The sequence below is a fragment of the Nilaparvata lugens genome, chromosome 1 (genome assembly GCF_014356525.2).
Source record: "Nilaparvata lugens isolate BPH chromosome 1, ASM1435652v1, whole genome shotgun sequence".
Taxonomy (NCBI): Eukaryota; Metazoa; Arthropoda; class Insecta; order Hemiptera; family Delphacidae; genus Nilaparvata; species Nilaparvata lugens.
In genome coordinates, this window is record NC_052504.1 from 73,040,259 (window position 1) to 73,067,882 (window position 27,624).

Consider the following 27,624-nt stretch of genomic DNA (forward strand, 5'->3'; position numbering starts at 1 on the left):
GGTAGGTACGGACGTTTAATCATCTCACTTTCTTACTCTCTCACTTTTCAATTTCCATTACCTTATGCACAAGCAAAAAGCTCATGTGAGCATCATCCACAATGAAAAAATCAAGGTAGCCTACGAACAAAACGGGAAAGAAGATCCCTAGGTCGATTTGCCCCTTCCAAAGCATTTAGACGCTACTATACCAACATAGCAATAACAGGGTTCTGGCCGCGACGCCACAACTCAAAGTGGGCACCTGCTTTTCGCATATCCCGTGAGGTGTGACACGAAACTACTACCCATCCAACTACTACCCATTGGCATAGCCAAGTCGGTAGACGAGTATCACGGAGGAGTTTAGCCTGCATTGCAGTGGTACGTGGGCGTGGGCCTGATCGGGGCCCGGACGTATTCTCTGACTCGTCTACAGGCCAGGAAAAATACTCGTGGTTCCCAATCATACACGTTTCCAAGGTGGGTGCTTGCACGTCCACCACACATGCGCCCAAAAGAGGACGCGAGAGTTTCGGAAAGAAGCACCAGTGAGAGGGGTTTTTCGACTTGCTATGATGCTACTTCCAGAGAGGGAGGCGCTACCCAAGTCCCTCAGTCTGGCCTATGGGAATTTCGCATGCCTGCTACATCCAGAGTCTGGTCTCTCACTGGCTAACCCCGAAACTCCACCGGACAGCCTTCACTGTGCCCAGCTACTCCCAGAGATGGACAATTCAGGTGAGTCGGTCGAACCATGAACCTCCTCCCATAGTCTGGGGCCTTCACCCAGCCGTACACCCATAAGCCAGGCTACTTCCAGGGACGGAGTGACATAGTCATCACGTGTGCTATGGTTCTCCCTGGTTGGCGGTTTTTCCCTTCACCATGAGATCCTTTACCCGCGGGATCCAGTACTTCCTGAGACGGGGCCAGGAACGAACTCCAAAGAAGCTCTGAAAAGAGCCCCCTAGGAGTTCAAGCTCCAGTCTAATCCCTCAGGGACCGAACATAGCAATAACAATATTGATCAACTAGCTGAGTTGTATCCAGCTATTTGACCCATTCTCAAAGCTAGTAATCAAGCATCCGCCGTTTGCTTATTTCAAACTCCGCCTGACCCCGCACCAGAAAACTAGAGATCTAGTAGAAAAGTAGGGATCAGGATACAAAATACATTGTATTATTATTATTCATAATAAGCCTATTAGGTACAATGGATCAAATATTGGATTATTAACTGTGAGTTATCTACTATAATAGACCTATATGCAGTCATGTTAAAAGATTCTGCTTAAAAATTAAAACATTCAATTTGCACTGATTTTAAAATTAGACAACCATTTTCGTACATGAATGGCGTAAAGGGTTAAGGCTAGGGCCACACGAGCGCACAAAGTGCGTCTGTTACAACTTACTTTTGGGCGTCTGTTGTAGAAATACATAGAAGTGAATTGGTGACAACACACGAGGTACGTGCGTACCAAGTAACGGACGGTGATTTGTGAACTGCATAGAAATGCTACAACGCACGTCGAGACATGAAAAAGATATTGCTTCATCTGGTTTAATTGCGAAAAGCCGACTGACGTTGACGCACCACACTCAACGCTCGTGTGGTGTCATTGGCGATAGCCGCAAAAAGTAAGTTGCAACGGACGCACTATGTGCGCTCGTGTGGCCCTAGCCTAAAACATTATGATTGAGGTCTATCAATTTCAAGATAGTCAAAGTTTGTAAAATGAATAGAGCAAAGAACAGGATAAATAAAACAAAAGCTATTACAGAGTATAAACTTGGAGAACTTGTACTAAAGAGTACTCGAGTATACTTACTTACTTGATACTTGTACTTGCTTACTCTATGGAATAGAGTAGGCTAGGCCTACTTACCTATCGTACTCACCTTGTAAACAAAGCAAAATGTTACAATTGAGATTTAAAACAATATACTAAGTACAAATTATTATACTGTAATATAGATTTTAAGCTCAGGCTTACTACAAGTCTAGATACTTTTCAAATTTTATTAAAAAAATAAGCAAAATTCAAGTTGAAAAACAAGTCAGAATAGCAATAAAAAGTCTCGATGGCTTACCCTACTGTAGATTATGATAAACAAAAATGTTGAAAATATCACATTCTATAGGAGAAACTATACTTCTGAAAAATGTGAACCACAGTTCACAATGATCATTATCAAAGACCACAGTTCATAATCACAATCACAGTCACAGTCACACTAAAAGTGAGGTTATATTTATTCAATTTATTCCTTAATTTTCGCGCGAATAATCAGCTGACTCTTGCTCTGGCTACCAATGAGTACTAGAGAAATAGAGTGACTGGTTCATAAACTTCCATACACAAGTATCCCTCGAGGAAAAACCATTCTAATACGCATGCTTTCTTAACCTTTTGCGCTCCAGTTGAGTGTTTTGCTAACTACTATAGTGTGGTCCACGTTATAATGGCAGTGGATGAAGATAGAAGAATAGCGATGCCAATTCTCTGCATTAATTAATTATATTTCTACACCGTCGAAAACATAATTATCATCGTTGTGGACCTAGAAAAGGATAGTACCACCGGCTTTGTCGAATGATAGACAAGGATAGCAAAACCAAAGTTGAACAAATACTGTCATTATAACATGGACCTCACTATAGAGTTTCTGACTGGAATTTATAAAAAAGGTGTGGTACCTGAAATGATTCTGACTATTACTTAAATTTTGCTATTTAAGGTGACCTAACATGTAGCCCCTATTTTTCCCCTGATCAAACCCAACCTAACCTAACCTAACCTTGCCCCAAGTCTAACCAAGGATATAACTCTATAATATTATCACTGAGGAAAGAACACTAATTTCTATATGAAAGAACATATTTTTTTCTGCGTTCTAACTAACCTTATCTGACAGTAGTTTTTTCTGTCTAAGCTAGTAAAAAAGAACAGCATGAAAATTTAATGTAAACTGTAACTTATAGAACAAGTAAAAGTAGTGAGGCCAACATAATTATGCCAGTGGAAGGAATAGGTTCACATCATTGTTGATTCTCTGCTCCGCCACTGCTTTCCATAAAAGATAGCAGCTGATTCCTATAATATCCAATCTAATATAATAACTGTTCATTTTTTTTAATTATTATAAAATATATTTCAGCTATCAAAAAAATATATTTCTAATGATTTAACAATATTTGTATGATTGAGGTTGAATAGTCTGATAATTCATTATATTTTTACATTGCTAAAAAACAATCTGGCAACTTTGCAAAGCTAGAAAAGGAAAGCACTACCTTATTTGATTTTTGTCTAATGACAGACAGCAACATCAATGTCTATCAAATTTTTCCAATTCGTTTAGAAATAACTGACAATTCCTCATTTGCATTGATTATTTTGTTATTTCAAAAACAATAATTTTCATTGAGAAGTCCTCGATTTGGAATATTATTAACATGTTTATTATTCCATAAGTAGGTATAAGTTTAGTGAGTAGTGACTGAAGGAAATATTATGCTATAAACATGCTGTACCGGTACAGTAGATCTTGTTTTAATTTAAAATTGAGCTTAATTGGATTAAAATTGAATGATTCCAAAACATTGAACTAGAATGCTGTGCCCCTAGAAAGGTATACCATACTTCCATTCCAGCTAAACTATAAAAGTGTAGAAACACACAGACAGTAATGTAGCGTACCGTAGTATATTTTGAAACAATATCATGCATTGATAGGGTATACTGGGGCATAAAGAGCTCCAAAACAAAACGGTATTTATTCTGTATAAAACGTTATTGATTATCATTAATTGATGTACTGGTATATGATAAACATAATAATTTGTATATTCTATGCAATATTGTTTTAAGATAGATAGAACTCAAATTGTCCTATTAGTGAGTATAAAAACTTTAATTGGGACCCTGTCAAAAATCCACAGAAAAAATTGTCCTGCTGAAAAACATTTATTTCAATTAAAATTTTTCATTCATAAAAATCATTATAGAATAGCACTCGAGAATGATTTTAACAAGTGAAATATTCATTAATTTGGCTCATTTGATTATGGTTTGGGTGTTTATGTGACTAGCTGGAGTTTCTGAACAACTTGGATGATTTTCTTGAGGAAGTTGTCCTGATTTGATTTGTTTTTTCCTCTTCCAGTGTCTTCATCTTCACATTACTCTTCAGCCGTGTCCACACTGAACAAATATTCGACAAACATGTTTGTTGAAACAGTTTGGGCAAATTTTATTATGTTTGACAAACAATGTTTGCCCGTGGCCAGTGTGAACGCTTCACCAAACAAAATATATTCAAGTGAGGAGAACAGGTTTTATGTTTTACAGCTGTCAACACTGAAAATTTTTGGAAAAACAATAATTTTTTGTTTGACAAACAATGATTGTCCAACCTTTTCAAAATGTTTGTCCCTGAGCTCCTCAACAAAGATGTTTGCTAAACATGTATGTCGAAAATTTGTTCAGTGTGGACACGGCTTTCCATCAGTCAAATTAAGAGCATATTCATCATAAAAAATAAATCTGGTTCAACAGATACGAATGATATCTGGTTCTTCATCTTGCTATTCAAAGGCTTCTTCAACTTCCTCATCTGATCCAGCAATATCATTATTTCCTTTGATTTCTTCAGTATCTGAGAGGTTTATTTTTGCATTCGTGATGAAAAAATTAGTTCAGTAGGCCTATGATTTATATGAATGGAAATAAGTTTTTAGGACACTGTAAATAATCAAATATCAAGTAAAGTTTATTAACAAAAATATGACAGGAAAGTTAAACAGGGGCACTGTACGGTATGCCCCAAACACCATTAATTTATTAAATCAATTGAACATTTCATCATCACGAAAATGATATCGATATCAGCTGATAATAAAGCATTGTGAAAAAGTAAAAGTCACAAATGTTGAGTAATATGTATATATAGGGCTAAATGAAACATCACAGTACTGAGGAAAATAATTTTCAGTGGGTCACTAAGTGCCCCAGTGTACCTTTTTAGGGTAAAATATGCAAATTGTTGGATCATCATACATATGAGAAAATAGTAAGTAAGAAAAATTATAGTAGTGAAGTGAAATTATTCTTATACGTGTGAATTAATTTGATTCATTTATTTCTACTTTCCAAGATGAACTGCTATAATTATTTTTCGAACTATTTTTGACGACACTCTAGTCTAATTATTTTCTTCTTTAATAATAATAATCAAATCTAGTAGGTTATGCGAGTGGTACTATAGTTTCAATAACTATTATTCAAAAAAATTAGTCTTTAGTTCCGTCAGTAAATGTTCGAAAAGAATGCAATTAGATCTTGACTTAAACACAAGTAGGCCTATATCAGTGGGAACAGGAGAAACAAAACAATGAGAAGTCATCCCAAAAAGTAACTCAGACTTATCATAATTGACAAAGACAAAAAATTTTGTGGCAGATTTAGTTTTTATTGATTACTATTATGGAGGTCACAAACTCTTTCTACCATTGAAAGTTTTATGATAAATTTTAACCGTTTCAAATATTTGATTTTGAGAGTTGAAATTGACATCTTGAATTGGTCTATCGAATGGGAACGCAATTGACCGTGTTTGCTGAATATCCGGGAATTGTTTTCTAGCTCTCTGATCCATAGTATTTCTGATTTCATTTCTTCTTCCATAGTTCAACACAATTGAATCATCTTCTCTTGTATTTGTATCAAATTCAGTGAAATAAGGAGTATCCACATAATTATTATATAGATCCTTGACAACATCCACATTCTTCTCCTGATCACTCTTCCCATTGGACTCGTTTCTATTGATGATGGCGTACATAACAAACTCTTGTCCGTCGGTGGTTCCTTTAGGCAACTGCATTCTCTGAGGAAGTCTCCAACGTCTGTTTGTTTCCTGAAAAAATACGTTACATTGACATTAAGGCTGTGCAAAAAAGGCTAAAAAACTTTTAACTGGTGATATTTTTCAAAGTTTTTCGATTTGTATAATCAAGCTATTAAAATAGAAATGTTTTCTCAGGAAAATATTTTTTTCGATCATTTATTTTTGAGATATATGAGCGTCTAAAGTTTAAATTATTGGGAAAGATAATTTCAAATTCGGTAAGAGATAAACTCATGAAATTTTGAGGATACATTTTTCATGGTATTGTTGATTGAATGGAACAAAAATCTTCTAAAAATATGAATTTTCGAGAAAGTTATTCCATTTACAAAAAAATTTTTTTTCTTGATTTTTATAGCACCTAGTTAAAGACTAATAAGCTATTCTATTTTGACATAAATTGATAAGAATATTGTTTGTGAAGGTAAAACCCATTGGTTAAGCCTTCTATATTGGTCAAGGATTAAATAAAGATTATTTTTAGCATAAAAGGATACAGTATTCTGCCTTTGCACTTCCAATTGAACACTTTAGCACTAAACTAATTCGTGTGGCTTTCTGCGTTGCAGTCTTCTTACTCCATGCACGTTGAGCAGCTGGATTGCTTCCACGTGCACATGTTGATGAAGTCTTTTCTCATGTTTTTCTGCAAATCTTTGGATTTCACTGATGACTGTCGCCACTCCCAGGTCGCGGTGGAGATCAGAGTTCCTGATGTACCAAGGAGCGTCTACACAACTTCTGAGTACTTTGTTCTGGAAGCGCTGGATGATGTCGATATTGGATGGTCGGGTGCAGCCCCAGAGTTGAATTCCGTAGGTCCACACCGGCTTGAGAATCTGCTTGTAGAGAAGCAATTTGTTATAATTTGACAACTTTGATGTCCTCCCAAGTAGCCAGTACATTTTCTTTAATTTTATGACAAGTTGTTCTCTTTTCTTCTTCACATGCTCCTTCCATCTAAGCTTGGCATCCAGCGTCATGCCTTGGTACTTTGCAGTGTTGGAGTAGGGTACAATATTCCCATTGAGTGTTAAGGGGATATATTGAACTCTTCTGTTTGTAAAGTTGACTTGAACTGATTTTGCTTCATTCAATTTTATAAGCCAGTGTTTTGTCCAAACATTTATTCTGTTGACTGCCACCTGCAATTTCTCTGTAGAAACTTCAACAGTATCACCAACTGATAAAACTGCTGTGTCATCAGCAAATGTTGCTACTGTTACGTTTTCGGGTTGAGGTATATCAGATGTGTATAGGAGGTACAAGAGGGGACCCAGTACACTTCCTTGAGGAACTCCAGCCCTGATTTCTCTGAGAGATGAAAAAGCATCATCTTGTTTTATCCTGAAATAACGGTCTTGAAGATATGATTTCAGTATCAGACTGTATTCTGTTGGTAAGAACTGGTTCATTTTGTAGCACAATCCTGAATGCCATACTTTGTCAAAAGCCTGTGCTACATCAAGGAAAATTGCAGAGCAAACTTTCTTTTCCTCCATGTATTTTCAATAATATTTGTTATTCTGTGCACCTGATCTATTGTACTATGTTTATCTCGAAATCCGAATTGATGGGTTGGTATTAATCCATTATCATCCAGATAAGGCTTTAATCTTTTCAGTAGAAGTTTCTCAAATAATTTTGATATTACTGGCAGTAGTGAAATTGGCCTATACGAGGTTACATCATGTGGTGGCTTTCCAGGTTTTGGTATCATGATGACCTCGGCTACCTTCCAGAAACTTGGCACATATTTCAATCGGAATGAAGCGTTGAAGAGATGGCATAGCTTCACAATTGCTTTTCTTGGGAGCTCCTGTAGAATCTCTCCAGTTATTAAGTCGAAACCTGGCGTTTTCTTTCTGCTCAAATTTTTAATCTCATATTCTACCTCCCTTGGCGATGTTGGAGTGATAACTCCTGCTCCAAGATGATGAGGATTCTCATCTATAATTGTTTCCTCATGAGGTGAGAAAACCTTTTCCAGATGATCAGCAAACAAATCGGCTTTCTCTTTATTGCTCCTTGCCCAGGAATCTTGATTCTTCCTTATCGGTGTAACTTGTTCAAGAGGTCTCTTCAGTTTCCTGGTTGATCTCCATAATGAAAAATTTGTAGTAGACTCATTGGTTAACTCTTCTAAGTATTTATTGATATCATGTTGTTTTACATCCTGTATCATCCTTCTCAGTTCATTAGTAATTCTATTAAGTTCTGTTTTAATTCTTGGATTTCTTGTTGATTGCCATGATCTTCTTGTTCTTCTTCTTTTTTCTATCAACTCTCTTACCGCTACAGGATAGCAATTACCTTTGAAAATCCTGCTTTGAAATAGTGGTGTATTTTCCCAGGCACATAGTTGGATATTGATTACAAACTACTGGACTTCAGTTTCTAGTTCATCTATAGTTTTCAGAGATGTGTTCAAGTCTATTCTAGAGTCTATCATATTTTTAAAAGTTTCTAAATCTGTGTACCTGTTGATGAGTCTAGGTGGCATTTCTTTTTTAACAGCTGCACTGTGCATTGTCAAAACTATTGGCGAATGGTCAGAGTTGAGATCAAATTTTTCTTCAACTTCAACACAGTTTGGTGAAATATTTTTTGTGATGAAAAAATCTATCAGGTCTGGAATTTTTGTTTTGTCTGTTGGCCAGTAAGTTGGTTTCCTTGTTGAGTGAACATCGCAGTGGTATTCATTAACAGCCAGTAATAGCTCCTTTCCTTTAGTTGTGGTCAGTCGGGACCCCCATTGTGTATTCTTTGAATTGAAGTCTCCTCCTATGATAAATTTCCCTGTGAAGTTGCTTAGGAAATCAATATATTCTATCTTCTTCAAATTAAATCGTGGTGGACAGTAGACGGCTCCAATTGTGATCGTACCAGATGGTCTACCGATAAGTTTGACTTTGATTGAAATCGACTGGAACTCCTGCAATTCTATCTTCTTGAACTCGTGATGGTTTAGATCTTCTCTTACAATAACCGCACTTCCGCCTCTAGCGCTGTTGTTGGGATGTATGGCATGGTACGTTTTGTACCCTTTAATTTTAAAGTAGGATTCTTTGGTGAAATGAGTTTCGGAAATGAGACAGGCATCTATTTTATGCTCAATTAGAATTGCTAATAGATCATCTTTGTGCTGTAGTAATCCATTAGCATTCCAAGTCATAATTTTGAATCTATTTTCCATGCTTCTTGTGAATGACTTCTGGAACTGAAATATTTTCCAGTTTTTCTAACCTACTTAAAATTGATTTATTGAGGCCTTCTTGCACAACTAGTTTCTCAAGAATCAATTTAAGTTGAGTTGTAATGCTCAGTTCCAAATCTTTACTCAAGTTGTAATCTTGAAGACTTGACTTTTCGTTACTGTTGATAGGTACTTTATTTTTCAGCTTATCAGCATAACTCTGGTTCTCCTTAACTCTACTGTCATTTATTACAGCTCTCTGTGACACAATAGGATCGTTTCTTTTGTTGACTGACGAAATAGATTTTATTGCTTTTTTCTTATTTCGAAGTGCCTGCAGCTCTTGTGCTACAACACATCCTCTATAATTAGCAGGGTGCTCCATCCCACAATTGTAGCATTTAGGCTTAACTTCTTTACTCTTAGTACAGTTGATAGTGATGTGGGGACCAGCGCATTTCACGCACCTAGGCTCATTCTGGCAGTATTTTTTAGTGTGTCCCCAGGTTTGACAATTTTTACATTGCGGTAGAAATTTCGATTTTTTCAGGGGGACTACTTCAAACTTCATACCCATAATTACACATATTTCATAAATTCTATTTATGCTCTCTGTGTTTTCAAAAGTTAACATGAATATTGGGAGTGGTTCTTTTGTTTTCCATTTAAGAATGTTTACCACGTCCAAAATTTTAAATCCTTTTTCCTGAAGTTCCTCTTTTATTTCCTGTGGATTGCAAGTGCTGTGCAACTTCTTCACTATTACTCTAATGGGTCTCGTTTGCTTGTTTTCAAACGAAGACCAATTCATTTTTTTGTCATTCAGCAATGATGTAGCTAGTCTATAATTATCCTCAGATTCAACGTTGAGTTTTAAGCTACCATTATTCAGTAGTGTGATCTTATAAGAGTCTTTTATTTTCTCATTCAAAATCTCATACACTACTTGATAGTCTTGGATTTTGTAGAGTATTATTGGAGGAGGTCTCTTAACTTGTTTGATACTGGGAGTTTTTTTTGGTTCAGCATTCTCTCATACAAAAAATAACTCAACTAAAAGTTATTTTCAGTCATTTTTTGTAAATGAAATAACCTTATAAATGATTGATATTTTCAAGAAATTTCCATTCAATCAACAATACCATGTAGAATTTTTCCTCAAAATTTTATGAATTATTTATCTCTCACCGAATTTGAATTGATCTGCCCAAACATTTAAAATTCAGACGTTCATGTCTCAAAAAGTAATGATCGAAAAAAATATTTTTCCCTGAGAAAGCTTTTTCAAGGTGAAATAGTTTAAATTTTCATAGGTTCATAGTGTAACCTTTGTTATTTTAATAGCTTGATAGAATACAAATCGAAAAGCTCCATCACATGAATATATAAGATATGAACGGGAGTGAGTACTCGTGAACTAATTTGAGATCAATAGATTAGAACATATTTTAAAGAGGACATTAACTCACTTTGAATATGTTGGAAGAGCGCTTTCCCTGCTCAGCCATTCTCACTTGTTTCCACAGATCACTGAAACCTGGGAAGTCTGGAGAGAAGTTGACGGATTGCTGCGAATTCCTCTCTATCACATTCTTTCCACTCCGAACTGTGAACAAAAATATTCATATTTTGAGAAATCCAATTATACGAGTATCAAATCCAATTAATCGTATATTGGAGAACCACCGCTTTCTAGAAAATGTATTCACAAAACCCTTTAACTGATATACAAAAACACTGATTTGTGAAATAATATTATTATTTACGAGCTTGATGTTTCTTTGGAAAGAGTATAGTTTCTTCAAGTAGTCTCTAACATCATTCGTTTATTATTATTTATTCATTCTGAATATTTTTTATCTATTCACAGTTATTGAATAGAAGAATCTCAATCATTCATCAAAATGAGTAGCATTTAAAAAGGGTTCATCTTGTGAATAAATTGCACTTGAAGATTTAGTAAAAAGCGATAGTATCTCATGATAATATAAACAATGCAGAACATTTATTCTGTTGAAAATGTCATCGTTTATAACTTGTGATTGTGATTAAAATGTCACTATTTGAAATTTTGGGAAGAGGTTTTTGCTATTCTTTGATATAAATTATTATCAGGCCCCTTCTCATCTCCTGATGTGCTACTCACAGCTCATATCTGTGCCATTTTACAGCAATAGCTCAAAATAATTATGATATTATGTAGTTTGATAATGTATTTGACTCATTATTTTCCACGATGAGAAAGATGGATAGCTTTTTGACACTAATCGGTCGAGAATTATTCAACTGTGAATTAGCCAAGTGGTTGAGAAATCTCTTGAACGATCATAGTTTCCAAATCATTGATATTGAACACATCATGTTGGAAAACAAATTGAAATGATTTATAAAATATTAATTTCAAATATTTAACTTTTACCTCGTAAAGCAGATGTTGCAGGCATATGTATTAATAGTAAAAAGTATAAAACCAGAGCTGATAAAACTATTGTATTGAATCGAAATACCTACGGTAAACATTTTTTCAAATAATGGATCGAAGAATGAAAAAATTCCATCTATTTAAATAATATTATACAGTTACTCAACAGAATACACAGAATGTGAATGCCAGCCCTTGATGCGCTCATTAGCTTGATAAGCTCACACTAGCTCATCTGGGTAGTATATCAAAAGTGGTTCATGAAATGTTATTCATGAGATATTCATCATGATTAAACATTTATTAAAAATACTTATTGTAGTTTTAGTAATCTTTGATCTTCTTATGGACTACTTACGAGGATATGTGAATCGATCGAGCTGTACGAAGTACTGTCCGGCCTGAGGCAGCGTGAACAGTTGACCGTTGGAGTTGAACTTGGGTCCGATGAAAATGCGCACCTCAGCCTCCACATCGCGGGTGCTGTCCACTGCCAGCCGATAGTTGAAGCGATTGCAGGTCAGCCGCTGGAAAACCACTTGGTAGCTGCCTGCATCTTTCCCGCTCTCCTTGTTGCTATCGCTGTCATAGAAGTCCTCGTACACTGCGTTGTTGGCATCGATAGTGTAGTCTTCAAAGTAGGTTATCAACCGAGATATGTTGAAACTTTGGATTTTCACTCCGGGAAACGAGAGCTGTAATCAGATTATCCGAATATTAAACAAGGTGACCAATCCCAATGAGCTCCATTCATGCTTTTCTATTTATACTTTGATATTGCATTCTACCGTGATATCGATTGAGTATTTTATTTGCAATTTTATTGATAATAATATGCTTGATATTCATCAATTTAGAGACAATAATAATCTTACAATCTGCTCCCCAATGGAATTTGAAGACAAATCGAAATGAAAAAATAACTTCAGTGATGGAATATGGAGTGGAATGTGAACATTGATGAATTTGAGCAACATGAATAAGAGAAACATGAATAATATGAGAGGAATGGGAAAACTGGTGAGTTTGAGCAAATATTCTTAGGAGAAACAAAGATATGGGCGTATGAGTTAGAATACAGTATTATACAATAGTTGTGGAGTTATAATAACAATATAAGAGATAATAAGTCAGCCCAGCCTAGTATAAGACAATAAGTCAGCCCACACACATTAAAAAGTATTATATCCTGCCTCTGTTGACCCACTCCGACTTCGACATTGCACACACATAAAATATTTTTCATTTATTTTTAAAATAATACAACAATAACAATATAACAATAAGGGCGAGGCCACACTAGCGTTTTTTCAGGAGTTTTTTAGACGAGTCGGCATGGTAGGCTGCTCTCCGATTGGCTGATACTCGATCAGCCAGCTTCTCAAATCAACTGATCCTCGAACGCCAACCCAATCAGCTAATCGGAGAGCGATACAGCCAACTGGGTTGGCGTTCAGGACAGTTGATTCAGGATGCTGGTTGATCGAAAATCATCCATTCGGAGAGCTTCCTGCCCTGCCGACTCGTCTGAAAAACGCTCATGTGGCCTCTTTCTAAGACAATGAATCAGTCCACACACATTGAATCTTATCTTTGACTATAGAAAGAATAGTTCTTCTTTCTATAGTCAAAGGTCTTATAGACCCACTACGACATCATACTCACAGAAAACATTTAAAAAAATTTTCGAATGTGACTAACCTGTTCGGGCGAATAAGGCACTTGATTGTTGAGGTAGTTGTTGAAGATCTGCAGGAATTTTGCTAGCAGTTTGTAGTAGGCCGGGTCGCGAGCAGCGGTGGCAAAGTTGGAGACAGGTCCGGGCGCGACGCTGTTCTGGTTGCTGGGGTCGGCGATGTAGCCAATCGCGTTGCTTGCCGTCGCAAAGTAGTTTCCATAGTAGCCCGGGTTGGGCGATCGGCTCGGCGCTGTTGCCAGATTCGCCAACACCGCAACACCGTTGTCGACAGTCAGTTTAGTTTGGCTGCCGTCAACCTGTGCAATAGTATCAACAGTTTACTTCTTGAATTCTAATTTATTGAATTTATTGGATTAGACTTGTTGATTATATTAATAAATTCATCATTTGAATAACAGAAAAACATAACAATAATATTATTCAATCCTCCAGAAATCATAATCCATAAATTCATATCGAGATTACGCATTAATTAATGAAATTTCTCATGAATTTGAACTTGTATCTTTTTGATCTCCCAAGAGATCAAGTATGAATATTTATGATCAAGTATGAATATTCATGATTAAGCACATGAATATTTATTTCAGATTGTATTGACATTTGAAAATTTTATAAAAACAGTTACCGTACCAAAAAACCAATTTATGAATATGAATGTGAATAATATGAATATACGAATGTGAAAATTAAACAAACTCATTTCAAATCACCAACCAGGTCTTGGTGGTAACATTATTACTTTATAGGCCTACCGTATTAGATTTACCGATTTCAAATTTTTCTAACAATCGCTCACTATTTACGCTTTATGTAAACGTGTCTGCAATAATACACTTTTTGATTGTCCTGAAACTGGTCAAGACCACTACCATAGCCACCTCTAATAGAGGTGGCTATGCCACTACTGATCCTAGGCGCGGATCCACGGGGGGGGGGGAAAGGGGAAATTGTTAGCTATTCCAAGTAGCACAATTCTCAGAAATTTTATAAATCTGGATGGCAAGCATTTCTTGACTGGTTGGAAATCGTTGAAAGCATTTTAGTTCAGTACTAACAGTCGGTATGGAAACATTATTGGAGTCACATCAACGCAGTCATGTACCAGAGCAGCTTGTGATGAAGGAACTGAGGAAATCGCTACATCTCTAGAAAAATATTTTCAACACTTCACAATGGTGAGTATTAAAATGCATTCTATTATGAGAGTATGGGTATGGCATTATTTATGCTAAATAATGATATTATTGGTACATCTCTATTTTTCCCAATTTATTGTAGACTAGAATAAAGATTGATCTAAATTCAATTTGAACCACCGCCAATAAGACATGAATAGATAAAGGGTGTGATTTTATACGTCATGAATTATAATTATTATCGAAGAGAAAATCTACTCACAAATGCTGATTACAGAGAATATTTTATTCAACTGACGTGGAATGACAATATAACATAGCTCATCAGTGCAATAACTAACATAGTTAATGTTTCATTAGATAGGACAGTTGACTTCCACTCATTCTGATTAGATTAACAATAACTGTACAAAAATATAATTATTATTTTTACGTTAAATTCCAGGACGCTTAGCCTACGTCTTGTTGAGAGTCTTGCGAGAAGTAACAGTCACTTGATTTTTTATTATTGAATTCAGTTTAATTATTATTGAATTCCATTTTATTATTTGAATTCAGTCTGTGCTTCTGTTTTTACAGCTAGAGCTGATTAATTTGAAAAAAATGATTCATCAAATAATACTAGCTGAACCAAATTCAAATTTACTTGTTATAGAATAGTTTAGTGATAGTGATGATTGAAGTGAACTGACATTGACGACGAAGGAGGAGTCGGCTACTTGCTGCAGACGCTGCTCGTAGATGGATGGGTTCTGGGCTTGGTCGTTGTTGGGCTGCAGGGCGTTGGCGTTGTCATTGTTGTCATTGGACGCCAGCTGCTGGAAGGCGGCGTTTGGAGGCCGAGCTGGCACCGCCTCCCCGTTCGAGTGCTGCAGACGCGGATTGTAGCCTGGCTGCTCAACAACCAATCAAAACAACTTCATACTATCAGAAACACTTATTTATTAATAAGATAAATTAAGAATTAGAGATTGATAATGGTGTTGCCAGTAGCTCATACTGTTTAAAGAGATAAGTGGTTTTGACACAATATTAATTTACTTTCATTTTATATGGATATCAAACACATCATCACCTTCATAATAACACAGATAGTTGATAAAATTCAACAAGTTGATATTACTTGTTCAGAAACAAGATAAGATATTGATATTGATAAATAGTAACAATTTTTTTGGTACAAGTGGAACAGCAGGATTAGCGAAAAACTTATCACTTGATGATAGCAAATTAGGCTATATGGACAAAAAGATTGAGAAATTGAAACTATAAATCAATAGAGAACAAAAGTAGGAAATATACAACTGATCCATACAAATTAAGGAGTCAATTAATAAAGAAAACCCCTCCCAAATGACAAATACCATACAGGTCAGTTTGATACTATACAGAGTTGATAATTCATACGAATTCAGAAGTCACTTATTGATATAGAAAAGTGCTTTAATCATTAATCGTCAGGGTTCGTTATGGGTAGAAATGAAAAAGAAGTACTTGGATGCGTATTGCTTCTGACTATTAATACATTTATTTTGAGAATGATTCATCATCTAGCGGTCTAGCCAGCAGCACTAATAATACCTATACTCTCCCTTACCGTACTCTTATACCTACTCCTAATAATACGGTAATATATCTCCTTCATTTAGGTACTTATCTCCTACTCTCATATAGGCTACTACACAACTTAAATTGATGTAGTGTAGTGTACATTCGCACAGATGCTCATTTCAATTACAAATTGTATATTCCATGATTTGTGTGGTAAAAAGTAAATTCGTATGGCTTTTGTTGGTGGGGAGTCCCTTGCGGGAAGGTCCCACCGCCTGAATATATAATTTAAGCCGTCAATGGGCCTTACGACTGTCATACTTCAGCCGGTACCGACAGCTTAACGTGCCCATCCGATAACACGGGAGTGATCTGGTTAAAAAACTTTTGGTATTGAGAGGGTTTGAACCCGGGATCTCTGTGCTGCTACGCAAGCACTCTATCCACTAGACCACAGATCACAGATTTGTGTGGTATGTGAAAACAAGTCACCTTAATAATTCCACTGAAGTTGATCGGCTCAGGAATAGGGAGCTGGTTGCTGATACGCTCCAGGATATACCGGGCGTACAGCTGTTGCTGTACAAAGTAAAACTCATTGCCGGCATCAACATCAATTTTGTTGTCATACTTGTAGTGGAACTGCTTTCTGTTTCCGTCGATATTATCATTGTTGTTCCTGTTGCTGATCCAATAGTTGACGTCGTAGTTGAGTCCGAAGAAAGAGGGGATCTGAGCATGCATGCCAGCCAGCATGGCGTTCACTCCGATGTCCTCGGTGAAATAGCTGATCCGGTTCTCGGGATTCTCTGGGGTTCCGGCCGTGTTGAACGGCGACCCGTCGTTGTTGGCGAACACGGACCCGGGGTTGTGCGGGTTGCGATTGCTGTTGGTGTTCTGGGTGTCGTGATCGTAGGGGTTGTCGTCATTGTCCAACCGGTTGAATGCATTGTTGTTGCGGTTCTGATTTGTGTAGTTGGCTGACACTGACACCTTGTTTCGGCCTGCAAAGTTCAATGATATAATTTTTTCAAGTCCATTGATAACGAACCTCTTCTCACATTTAACTCTATTAACAACTTAGTTTCTGCTAAAATTTTCAATAAAATAATATAATTATCTTTCAAATACCCTTATATTGAAACTCTTTTGATAAAGAACCTCTTCTCATATTTTTCTCTCGTAACAGCCTAAAATGTTGTGCTTTATCATAATAGATTTGATTATAACGATAAACTCTTGGAAATTTTGATGTCATCAGATTCATTATTGTAGCTATTTTAAGTCAATTATGAATTCAATGGGTATACGATCATAAATTCATCCAAATCATCCCTGAGGTTCTGGAAGACCCATCTAGCCTGTATAAAGAACCAGATAATTTACAACCCTGTTCCTTAGAATAACCATACAGGAATATTATAAACTATTTTATTGAGGGCTACTCTTATATTTATCTGGAAATTGAAAAATCCAGATGAATCTCTTGAAAATGGAATTAATATGTCGAAACATGCAGTGATAAATGAAGTGAAGTTTTAAGAAAAGGGTACTTAGTTTTTTCAATTTACAGAGGATTATCATACTCTATATAAATATAGTATATCGTATTTTGTCATTTCATCATCTCAACTTGTGATCAGGTAATGAGGTTATGGAAGGTACAAATATCAAATGCAGGACAGAATGAAAATCAAACTATGATGACTGCTGCAGCAAAAGCAGTCTGAAGATGTGGGACTCCAGACCACTAGACAATGCCAGTTGGTGAAATTCTCGAATCCAATAATAATGATGTCAGTCAAAAGTGACTATAAGGTGTCTTATGAATTCTCAATTAGATTCTAGGCAACATTCCAATACTTTCTAATTTCGATTTTGAAACTGAAAATGGAATAAAACCTTGTGAACTGAAAAGCACTTGACTAGATGACGAACCACCCATCAGAGGAGTGTTCAGGGATTGAATACTCAGTATATTGAGTGTTATTAAACACTGTATTGAGTATTATTGAACACTCATATTGTTTCAGTATGCAAATGTATTTAATTTTGTTTTTTGGTTGGATGAGATTTATTGTCTTTATTTATGATGGGTAACTCACCCATATTGACAAACCAGAGTGACCCATCATCCTTTTTATTCATAGGAGTTAACCCACCTTGAAACTTGGCATCGTAAATCTTATGTAAAGCGGTGGCGGGCACAAATGCATGGGGGAATATCTCGTAGAGAGCGGGCAGAGTGACACCTCGGGTGGAGGGCAGATTGAGGACTGCGGCGAGGAAGGAGAAGGTGAACTGCTGTTGGTTGAAGTTGCGCCTGGCCCACAGCGCCGCCTGGTGGAAGGTGGCCCAGTCACGCGCGCAGTACAAGAAGTTGAACAGCTGTGCCGCCTGATTCAGGTGCTCCTGGTTGCTCGGCGAGAACACCTCGTCGCGAGGCAGGAAGCCGTTCCTGTTGAAGTCTCTCAGGAACCGTAGCACGCCTTCATGGTTCTGAAATCATGTATTGTGGGCTATCGGTTGGAATTGAGGATTTTACATTGCTAGATGGTTGTTTTCATTAATATTGTTGAGAGACTGATTAATCAAGTACTATATTCACATTTGAAATCTTCATAAAAGACACATTCATAGATAAGCTATAATTTATAGCTTCTTCAAAATTCTAATTAAATTTGAAATGGTAGATTATATAGAAATCTATTCATCCTTTTTCTTAGATACAACGGCTAGATAGCAGAAAGTGCCACATTTTGGAATGGAGAGGATGAGAGAATGAGAGGATGATCAAGAGATTATGAGAGGATGATTAAGAGAATATGCTTAAGTGAAGATGAGAGGATGATTAAGAGGAGATGAGAGGATGATTAAGAGGTGATTAGAGAATGAGAGGATGTTTAAGAGAATATGATTGAGAGAAGATGAGAGGATGGGAGGATAATTAAGATGAATACAAAAGGAGAATAAACAGTTTCAAAGAAATTGATAATATTAGTTTAATATCAGATTGAAATCAGTTTTCAATAATTATTTACCTATGCCTAAGATAATTCTAGTTTTAATTTTGCTCCTTTTGAATTGTTATGATGAGGAGATGATGGAGAGGATAAAGAGATTAACAGAGGATGATGGAGATGTAGATACAAGGAGAGAATGAGTTCCAATCATAATAATTATTTTATAATCATGGTGTACCTAAGTCCTGAGCCTAAGATAACTTCTGTATCAATTTTTCTTTCTATTCTTCATGCAAGTATAGCAACCTGAGAACATAAATGAGAGAAGACATCCAACTAAACTGATGTCACAATCACTACACCGAACATTGGAAATCTTAAACGATAACATTATTTAATTATAAGATAAACAATGCGTGTTGGATTGTGTACAAGTAATAATGTATACAAGGAATATATCGTTTCTGCTATAAGGTGTAGAGGAGATTCACATATTCATAAATTCATGGAAAATAACTTGTATAAGGACATATTTCAAAATCTATCCCACTTCAATGATAGAAAAGTGATAAACTAATGTGTATGCGTTAAATAAGCCTACAATAATTCAATCCATTATGTGTCAAATTGACAGAGAAGGTGTTTTCTGCTATAAAAAAGGAACAGCAGAATTCAAGGAGAAAGAGAGAGGGTGAGTGACTGGAAGACAGATGTGATTGAGTGACATGTAAAAGGATGAATAATAAATGTTTCCATTAGGAAAGTCTGCTGTGAGAACTGGAAAATGTGGGAATTTTACAGAAATTTACTACTCTCGTCTCATGAAAAATTAATGCTTCCTTATTTGAATGAGCATTAAATGCAAATCATTCTATGTTAATTTCTCGTCTGTATAAATTTATGCCTATGTACTGATATGAATATTCAATACTAGTTCGATCATGATTCAATCCACATTCATTCTGAATTGCTTATTATGCATGTCTAACTTGACCAATTCTATCAATGAGCCTCAGAATGTGTAATCACGAATTAAGTATTTCAATTATTAATCCACCTCTATCTGAGAACTGAATTAGACGCAGTTTCTTCCATTATATCTCATTATGTACAGAGCCATTTGGCAGATGGCATTGATAGATCTTGAGCCAGATTGAATTGATTAACAAGCCATTTAAACATTATTGATACTAATTTATTCATTTATTAGAGCAAACAATACTAAAGTCGGAAAAGAAAAACAGACTAATGCCCAAAACTTCTTCAATTTCCTAATTTTGTCTTAAATAATTGTCCATGGTGGTATTCCCCCATCGATTATGATAATATACGATAATAAGAGTAATTATCCCATTCCGAACTACCAGAGAAAATAATTTAAGTATCAGAGACTTTAAAATAGAATCCGTGAATGATATAAAAGTTCTTGGAGTGGTGATTGACTCTGACCTTTCTTGGAGACCTCACCAAGAATACCTCAAAAACAAACTGAACTCAGCAATTTTCGTACTGAGAAATTTGAAAGCTATATTGGACTCCAGGGCTCTTAGAAGTATTTATTTCGCACTGTTTCACTGACACCTGACCTACGGCATTATTTTTTGGGGAAATTTAAGTTGCGTAGTTGAGGTGTTCAGAATGCAGAAGTGGGCATTGAGAGTGATGATGGGAGAATCAATTCGAAGAAGTTGTCGCCCCCTTTTCAAAAAACTTCAAATTCTCCCATTCCCAAGCCTATATATTTTCGAAACAATCTGCTTCATTAAGAAAAATCTACATGAATTTGATACAGGCGGAACATTCCATCAATACTCGACAAGATATAGGAACAACCTAAGAGACGACACACACCAGACAACCATGTATGAGCGAGGTGTTAGGAGTTCTGGTATTCGGTTGTATAATTTATTGTCAGCTCATATAAAAGAAATGACTGGTACAAAATTTAGAGATCAATTAAAGAAGGAGCTGCTGTCCATATGCGCGTACTCAAATGAAGAGTTCAGAGAGTACTACGAGCGTCGAAATGGGGTTTAGAGAGAATAGAAAAAAAATGTATTGACTTTTCATGTACCTATTCATGTTCTAAACTACGAGCGTCGAGATAAGGTTTGGAGAGAAAAAAAATATATTGACTTATCATTTATGTATTTATGTTCTGTATTTTATTGACTTAACGACATTGACAAGTCCAAATACCCCTTTTATAGGAGGTAGTGGATGAAATAATAATAAATAAAGTAATATTTACGTGGAATGCGTTGCCGTGGCGGAAAGGAAAATGTTCCAATGCAGTCTTTTCAAGATAAGCTTCTGTCTCATGGAAAGAGTTTGTCAACAAATGTAGCACTGCCCTCTGTTTTTCTTCATCGCTTGGTTCAACTAGAAAATAAAATTATAATCTCTAATTAGTGCTGTTGAATAAACTACAATATTAAAAACTATTTCATAGTATGCTACTTCCATCATCATGCTATACCTAGGAGAAAGTTATACTGTGAAATAATCATTACTGTGATTAATCATTGTTGAATAATATTGATAACAGGGAATTTGAACTCTGATATAAGATTGGAAAGCTGAGACAAGCAACATTGAGATGTAATTCTGCTTCAAGAAAATTGGAGTAGTGTTTATAACAGTTGTAACCTAAATTACAAATATAAGCAATTCATTGATACTCTAAGATTTCACATTAGTGTATGCTGTCCAATAAAAAAAGTCAAAGTAAAAAGTAAATTGAACAAAGTAGATGAATGGATAACTGAAGATATTCTTACTCAAAGAAATATTGTTAGGGAAGCTTATGAGGAATTTAAATTAGTGAGGGATGTTCCGAGTGAAGTCAAATACAAATGTCTAAAGAAAAACTATGCAAAAGAAGTGAGGAAAGCTAAGTGTAAGAAAACAGCTGAATATTAACAACTAGTACCAATTTTAACTCTGCTGTTTGGGAGGTAATTAATAGAAATAGGAGAGCAGCTCAAAAAGATACAGTTACTAATGTCCCTAGGATAATCGATGAACATGGAAATTATATGGATGATAGTATAGACATTTGTAACTTTTTCAATAAGTATTATCAACAGGTTGCATATAATCTCCAAAAGTCACTGAACACTAATACTTGTAATACAACTACATTAAATGCTGAGCCAATTGAAAAGGTATTTAAATTTCATCCATTATCAAGAGATGAGTTGTCAAGAATAATAAAAAATTTGAATAACAAAAAAACAGTAGGATTGGATGGGGTCTCAAGCAAAATTTTAAAAGAATGTGAAAATGAATTACTGGACCCTTTATTGCATCTCCTTAATACTTCACTAGAGCAGGGTATTTCCCTGATGATCTGAAACAAGGAAAAATTTTGCCAATTTTCAAGAGCGGTGATTCTGAAAAAGTTGAAAATTATAGACCCATTAGTATTCTAAATGTAATAAGTAAAATTTTTGAAAGAGTAGTTTTAAATAGGCTATTGATGCACCTGGAAGAAATTAATTTCATATGTGATGAACAGCATGGGTTCCAGAAAGGGAAATCTACTAAGACTGCAATAGTATCCCTTGTTGAAAGACTAATAGATATAATAGATTCAGGTGAGAACTTTATTGACGCAGTTTCTTCCATTATATCTCATTATGTACAGATCCATTTGGCAGATGGCATTGATAGATTTTGAGCCAGATTGAATTGATTAACAAGCCATTTAAACATTATTGATACTAATTTATTCATTTATTAGAGCAAACAATACTATAGTCGGAAAAGAAAAAAACAGACTATTGCCCAAAACTTCTTCATTTTCCTAATTTTGTCTTAAATAATTGTCCATGGTGGTATTCCCCCATCGATTATGATAATATACGATAATAAGAGTAATTATTCCATTCCGAACTACCAGAGAAAATAATTTAAGTATCAGAGACTATAAAATAGAATCCGTGAATGATATAAAAGTTCTTGGAGTGGTGATTGACTCTGACCTTTCTTGGAGACCTCGCCAAGAATACCACAAAAAGAAACTGAACTCAGCAATTTTCGTACTGAGAAATTTGAAAGCTATATTGGACTCCAGGGCTCTTAGAAGTGTTTATTTCGCACTGTTTCACTCACACCTGACCTACGGCATTATTTTTTGGGGAAATTCAAGTTGCGTAGTTGAGGTGTTCAGAATGCAGAAGTGGGCATTGAGAGTGATGATGGGAGAATCAATTCGAACAAGTTTTCGCCCCCTTTTCAAAAAACTTCAAATTCTCCCATTCCCAAGCCTATATATTTTTGAAACAATCTGCTTCATTAAGAAAAATCTACATGAATTTAATACAGGCGGAACATTCCATCAATACCCGACAAGATATAGGAACAACCTAAGAGACGACACACACCAGACAACCATGTATGAGCGAGGTGTTAGGAGTTCTGGTATTCGGTTGTATAATTTATTGCCAGCTCATATAAAAGAAATGACTGGTACAAAATTCAGAGATCAATTAAAGAAGGAGCTGCTGTCCATATGCGCGTACTCAAATGAAGAGTTCAGAGAGTACTACGAGCGTCGAAATGGGGTTTAGAGAGAATAGAAAAAAAATGTATTGACTTTTCATGTACCTATTTATGTTCTAAATTACGAGCGTCGAGATAAGGTTTGGAGAGAAAAAAATATATTGACTTATCATTTATGTATTTATGTTCTGTATTTTATTGTTGACTTACGACATTGACAAGTCCAAATACCCCTTTTATAGGAGGTCAGTGGATGAAATAATAATAAATAAATAAATAAAGTAATATTTACGTGGAATGCGTTGCCGTGGCGGAAAGGAAAATGTTCCAATGCAGTCTTTTCAAGATAAGCTTCTGTCTCATGGAAAGAGTTTGTCAACAAATGTAGCACTGCCCTCTGTTTTTCTTCATCGCTTGGTTCAACTAGAAAATAAAATTATAATCTCTATACCTCTATATCTATATCTAATTAGTTATCTCTATACCTCTATATCTCTAATTAGTGCTGTTGAATAAACTACAATATTAAACACTATTTCATAGTATGCTACTTCCATCATCATGCTATACCTAGGAGAAAGTTATACGGTAAAATAATCATTACTGTGATTAATCATTGTTGAATAATATTGATAACAGGGAATTTGAACTCTGATATAAGATTGGAAAGCTGAGACAAGCAACATTGAGATGTAATTATATTCTCATCTCAATGGTGATATGCGATAATTTTTTGTCACGATTTCAACACAAAAGACTACAAGTTAACACAATCTCATCTATTTTTGAAGTAACAGTTTTGAATAAAATAGTTGAGAGTGCTTTTTGTTGACAAGAACTATCTATCTATATTTTGAGTCAAATCAATGTTTCTAGCTGGAATCTTAGACAACATTGGGAAATAGTCTACTGGAGAGTTAGAAAATTAGAAACAATTAGATAACACTGACAGCTTGAAGAGAACAATGTTAAAAGTCATTAAATGCTAGAACGATCTGATTGAATGATGTAATATTATTGTGCATGTTAGAAGAGTGCCTTCTATATTATTAGACGAATTATCGACTTATATAGTGATAAGGGTGAGAGATAGAAAATTTTACTGATAAATTAAAATATATAGTACTAGATGAATAACTTGGAAATAATCCAGTTTAAATTAAATAAATGAATGAGCTTATAATTTAGAAAAAATAAAAGTCTACAATAACGGAGGAGAGAACACATTTTTCTTTCTACAACATAGATAAGTAACAAAAATTCTTCAAAAACTAACTAACTGAGAAACAGTAAGTTTCCAGAGAATAATCAAATAATCAAATATTCTACACTTGATAAATACTACACTGGCCTTGAAAAATTGCATTCGTTTAGCCTATATAACACTGGGGTGTAACACACCCTAGAGCACACCGTTTTCTTTGGTGACTGAGCATTAGCACAATGACAGTCACGCAGTGCCAAAGGATCAAATACACATAAAAATAATGCAAATTGAATTTACATAGGTGTGAAATATACCAATACCGTACTTTGTATTAAAAGAGGGAGAGCTCAATTGAAAATGGTTGACTGTTTTATTTAAAGGTTGAACCAGTTCTAGATACTAGCACGGAATAAACAATCTAGAAGTTTTCTCTAGTACTAGAAAACTGGTACTAGATGATGATCTGGTACTATAAACAATAATTATAGAAGTTTTCTCTGGTACAAGGTACGTGCTATCAGGTTCATAAGTGCCAGGTAACCAAAGCGAGCTTGGCTAAGAATGCTTCTAAAAATTGTTCAATTAAATACGTCCTGAAGTTTTCGACCAACGGAGAATTGCTCCGGCTCATGAGAGTAGCTAAATGATGTGACCACGCGTTCCTCGGCGGCCCACGGCTGACCTCAAACTCTCCGTTTCTTCAAAAACAATTTAACAAAAGTATTGTTTTGACTCAACATCTAAGTTGGTAGTATGATAAAAATCCTCATTTAGCTTGAACAAAGACAAAATACGTTGATATTATTACAGCCCATTGTGAAAAATAAATTTTAAAAATATCGTAAGATTATGACGAATATTGTACAAAGAGGCCAAGATCGAGATATAGCCTACATTTTATTTTAAACTAGTTCAGGTTTCATAATTCAGTACTCTTATCTAAACAACTGTTATGTTATCTCTCTCAGTACATGAATTAACTGTTATTCACTGTAAATGATATTATTACATAAAAATTGTGTCAATTAGCCTTTCACTTACTACGCAGTTTAAAGTAGAATTTCTGCTCCTTCACCCCTCTCGAATATTGCAAATAAGTAGAAATTATTATTTCCGGTATCAAATTTTGTAATATCATTGACAGAAGATATAGATAAAATTATGTAGATAATATCAAGGGAAAACTAAAAACAGTTTCCAAGCTCAATTCCAAAATCTCTCTATATTTCCAATTCACTTCAGCAATGCTTTGTAATTGGGTAGGCTTTGTCCTTACAGTTTATTACTTCTTCCAACAATAGCATAGACGCAGAGCTTGATAACGGTTTATTCCTTGGAAAACATGTAACCATGTGACACAGAATATTAGATAATAATAATTATCTAATAATGTAAATAATGATAATAATGAAAAAAATGTACACTTTAATAAAAAAAGTGTACAGTAAAATACGCTAACAATATTTTTCAAGGAATTGATTAAATTTCATAGGTTAATCGTGATTGAATGGCATTTATTGTAATAAAAAGTATGCTTATGCTTTATAGTGGACATTCAATCTAAAAGCTGGAAAATTATAAAGCTAGAATTAAAATTCCAATAACTACTGATTTGTATGACATTTTTCCGATTTTCCCAAATCGAGAAATTATCTTGTATCTACTTGTAATGAATACATTCATTCTTTGTTAAACCATTACAATGTTTAACACTTGTAGATTTGTTTAACTTCAAATAAGATTAGTTTTCGTGATATTTATCAATTAAGTTTTTTGAAATAGATTCTTTTGAAAAAATTAATCTGTTCTATCAAGTTTAGGCTCAATATGGAGCCGGTCAGCGGCAAGTCAAATGAATGTTCAATCTCCATTCAATGATTTCTATCTTGTGGGTAAACCGATCAATATAGTACTGAAACACTCTTAACAATATTTCCCTCACTCTATATCCCATTTCCAAACTCAATTGTCTATTTACCATCAACACTGATGATTTATTGTAAGTTATGTGAGTACGTTATAAAATTTATGCTGGATCCTGAATAAAATACATTTAAATTGACATATAGTTATAGTAGTAGTGTAGGGACATGCCTGAAATAATTTAGATTGGACGATAAATATTTTAACTCGTCACATCAAAAAAATCATAGACTTTTCAGGGAACTTCCTTATTTTTAATATTAATACTATTTTACTTTCAACTTATTTTGTTAATTGTCAATTGTATTTATATAATTATACACATATATGTATGCATTGAATGAAAGAAAAATAAACTATTGACTGATTGATCAACTAAATAAACATAGACTTAAATCTGTGATCAAATTCACTGTAGGAGTAATGTACAACGTATTAGATAGGAATAATTTCAACTCACCAGGATCCTGTCTCAAGTTTTCGGGCTGACCATACTCTTCGAGGTCAACGTCGATGGCGGGTAAGAGAAAAGCAAATCCATAGCTTTTGTAGCGCTGTTTGCCAGACGATAGGCCTATGATAGAACCCGTGCTCAGAGCAATCAACGAAGCCAGCACAAGTGAGAGCTTCATCGCGAGGCACGTCTAGTGTGAGGCGAATCCAAGCAATGAACATCAGAGTGATAATTATTTTGTCTTTTCAGATGAATTCCAAGAGTTATCGCCTTGTGGTCCCCTGATGATAACCCCTGGCAAGGCACGGTCAACGACAGTAACTGTATCATTCAAATCACAATAAACAGTTTTTTGTTGCTCGAATGATTGTATTTGCTTGATAAGCTTTCAACAATGTGAAAGTCTATTCTCCTCCTCCTTGCACTTAGTTATGAGCATACACTATGAAAATGTTTGAAGATTTTTTCTCAAACTCCATCACTATCGTATTTATTTTAGTTATCTACTGTAGTTGTTAATTAGTTTATATGTTGTTTCTGCTTCAACACATATGAATATTAATTATTGTTTCTTATTAGTCATTACCTCATTCTCCTAAACTTGTATAGTCTTATAACAGAGATTATCATGAATAAATAATTGTCAAGAATATTTGTCATAATACTGGA

General features: G+C 35.0%; 2 protein-coding genes across 4 annotated transcripts in view; both read right to left on the reverse strand.

Moving 5' to 3' along the window:
* Positions 1-2,266, reverse strand: part of LOC111055912 (chromosome transmission fidelity protein 18 homolog) — a 70,073-nt gene extending 67,807 nt beyond the window's left edge. Inside the window, exon 1 of one of the 3 annotated variants that reach the window (XM_039442497.1) lies at positions 2,077-2,266. The gene's annotated coding sequence lies outside the window, so the exon portion shown is untranslated. Of the gene's footprint in view, positions 1-1,884; positions 2,009-2,076 lie in introns of those variants that run through there. The other 2 variants (XM_039442505.1, XM_039442508.1) reach the window with 2 other exon arrangements.
* A 2,471-nt stretch (positions 2,267-4,737) lies between these two features.
* LOC111055914 (allergen Cr-PI) lies at positions 4,738-27,390 on the reverse strand. The gene is made up of 9 exons (XM_039442521.1): positions 26,962-27,390; positions 23,664-23,794; positions 18,065-18,401; positions 16,395-16,906; positions 15,044-15,244; positions 13,215-13,508; positions 11,872-12,208; positions 10,561-10,697; positions 4,738-5,904 (listed from the first exon to the last, which is right to left on the reverse strand). Exons 1-9 carry the CDS (start codon positions 27,131-27,133, stop codon positions 5,479-5,481), a joined length of 2,547 nt encoding a protein of 848 aa, XP_039298455.1. The 5' UTR covers positions 27,134-27,390; the 3' UTR covers positions 4,738-5,478.
* Between the last annotated feature and the right edge of the window lie 234 nt (positions 27,391-27,624).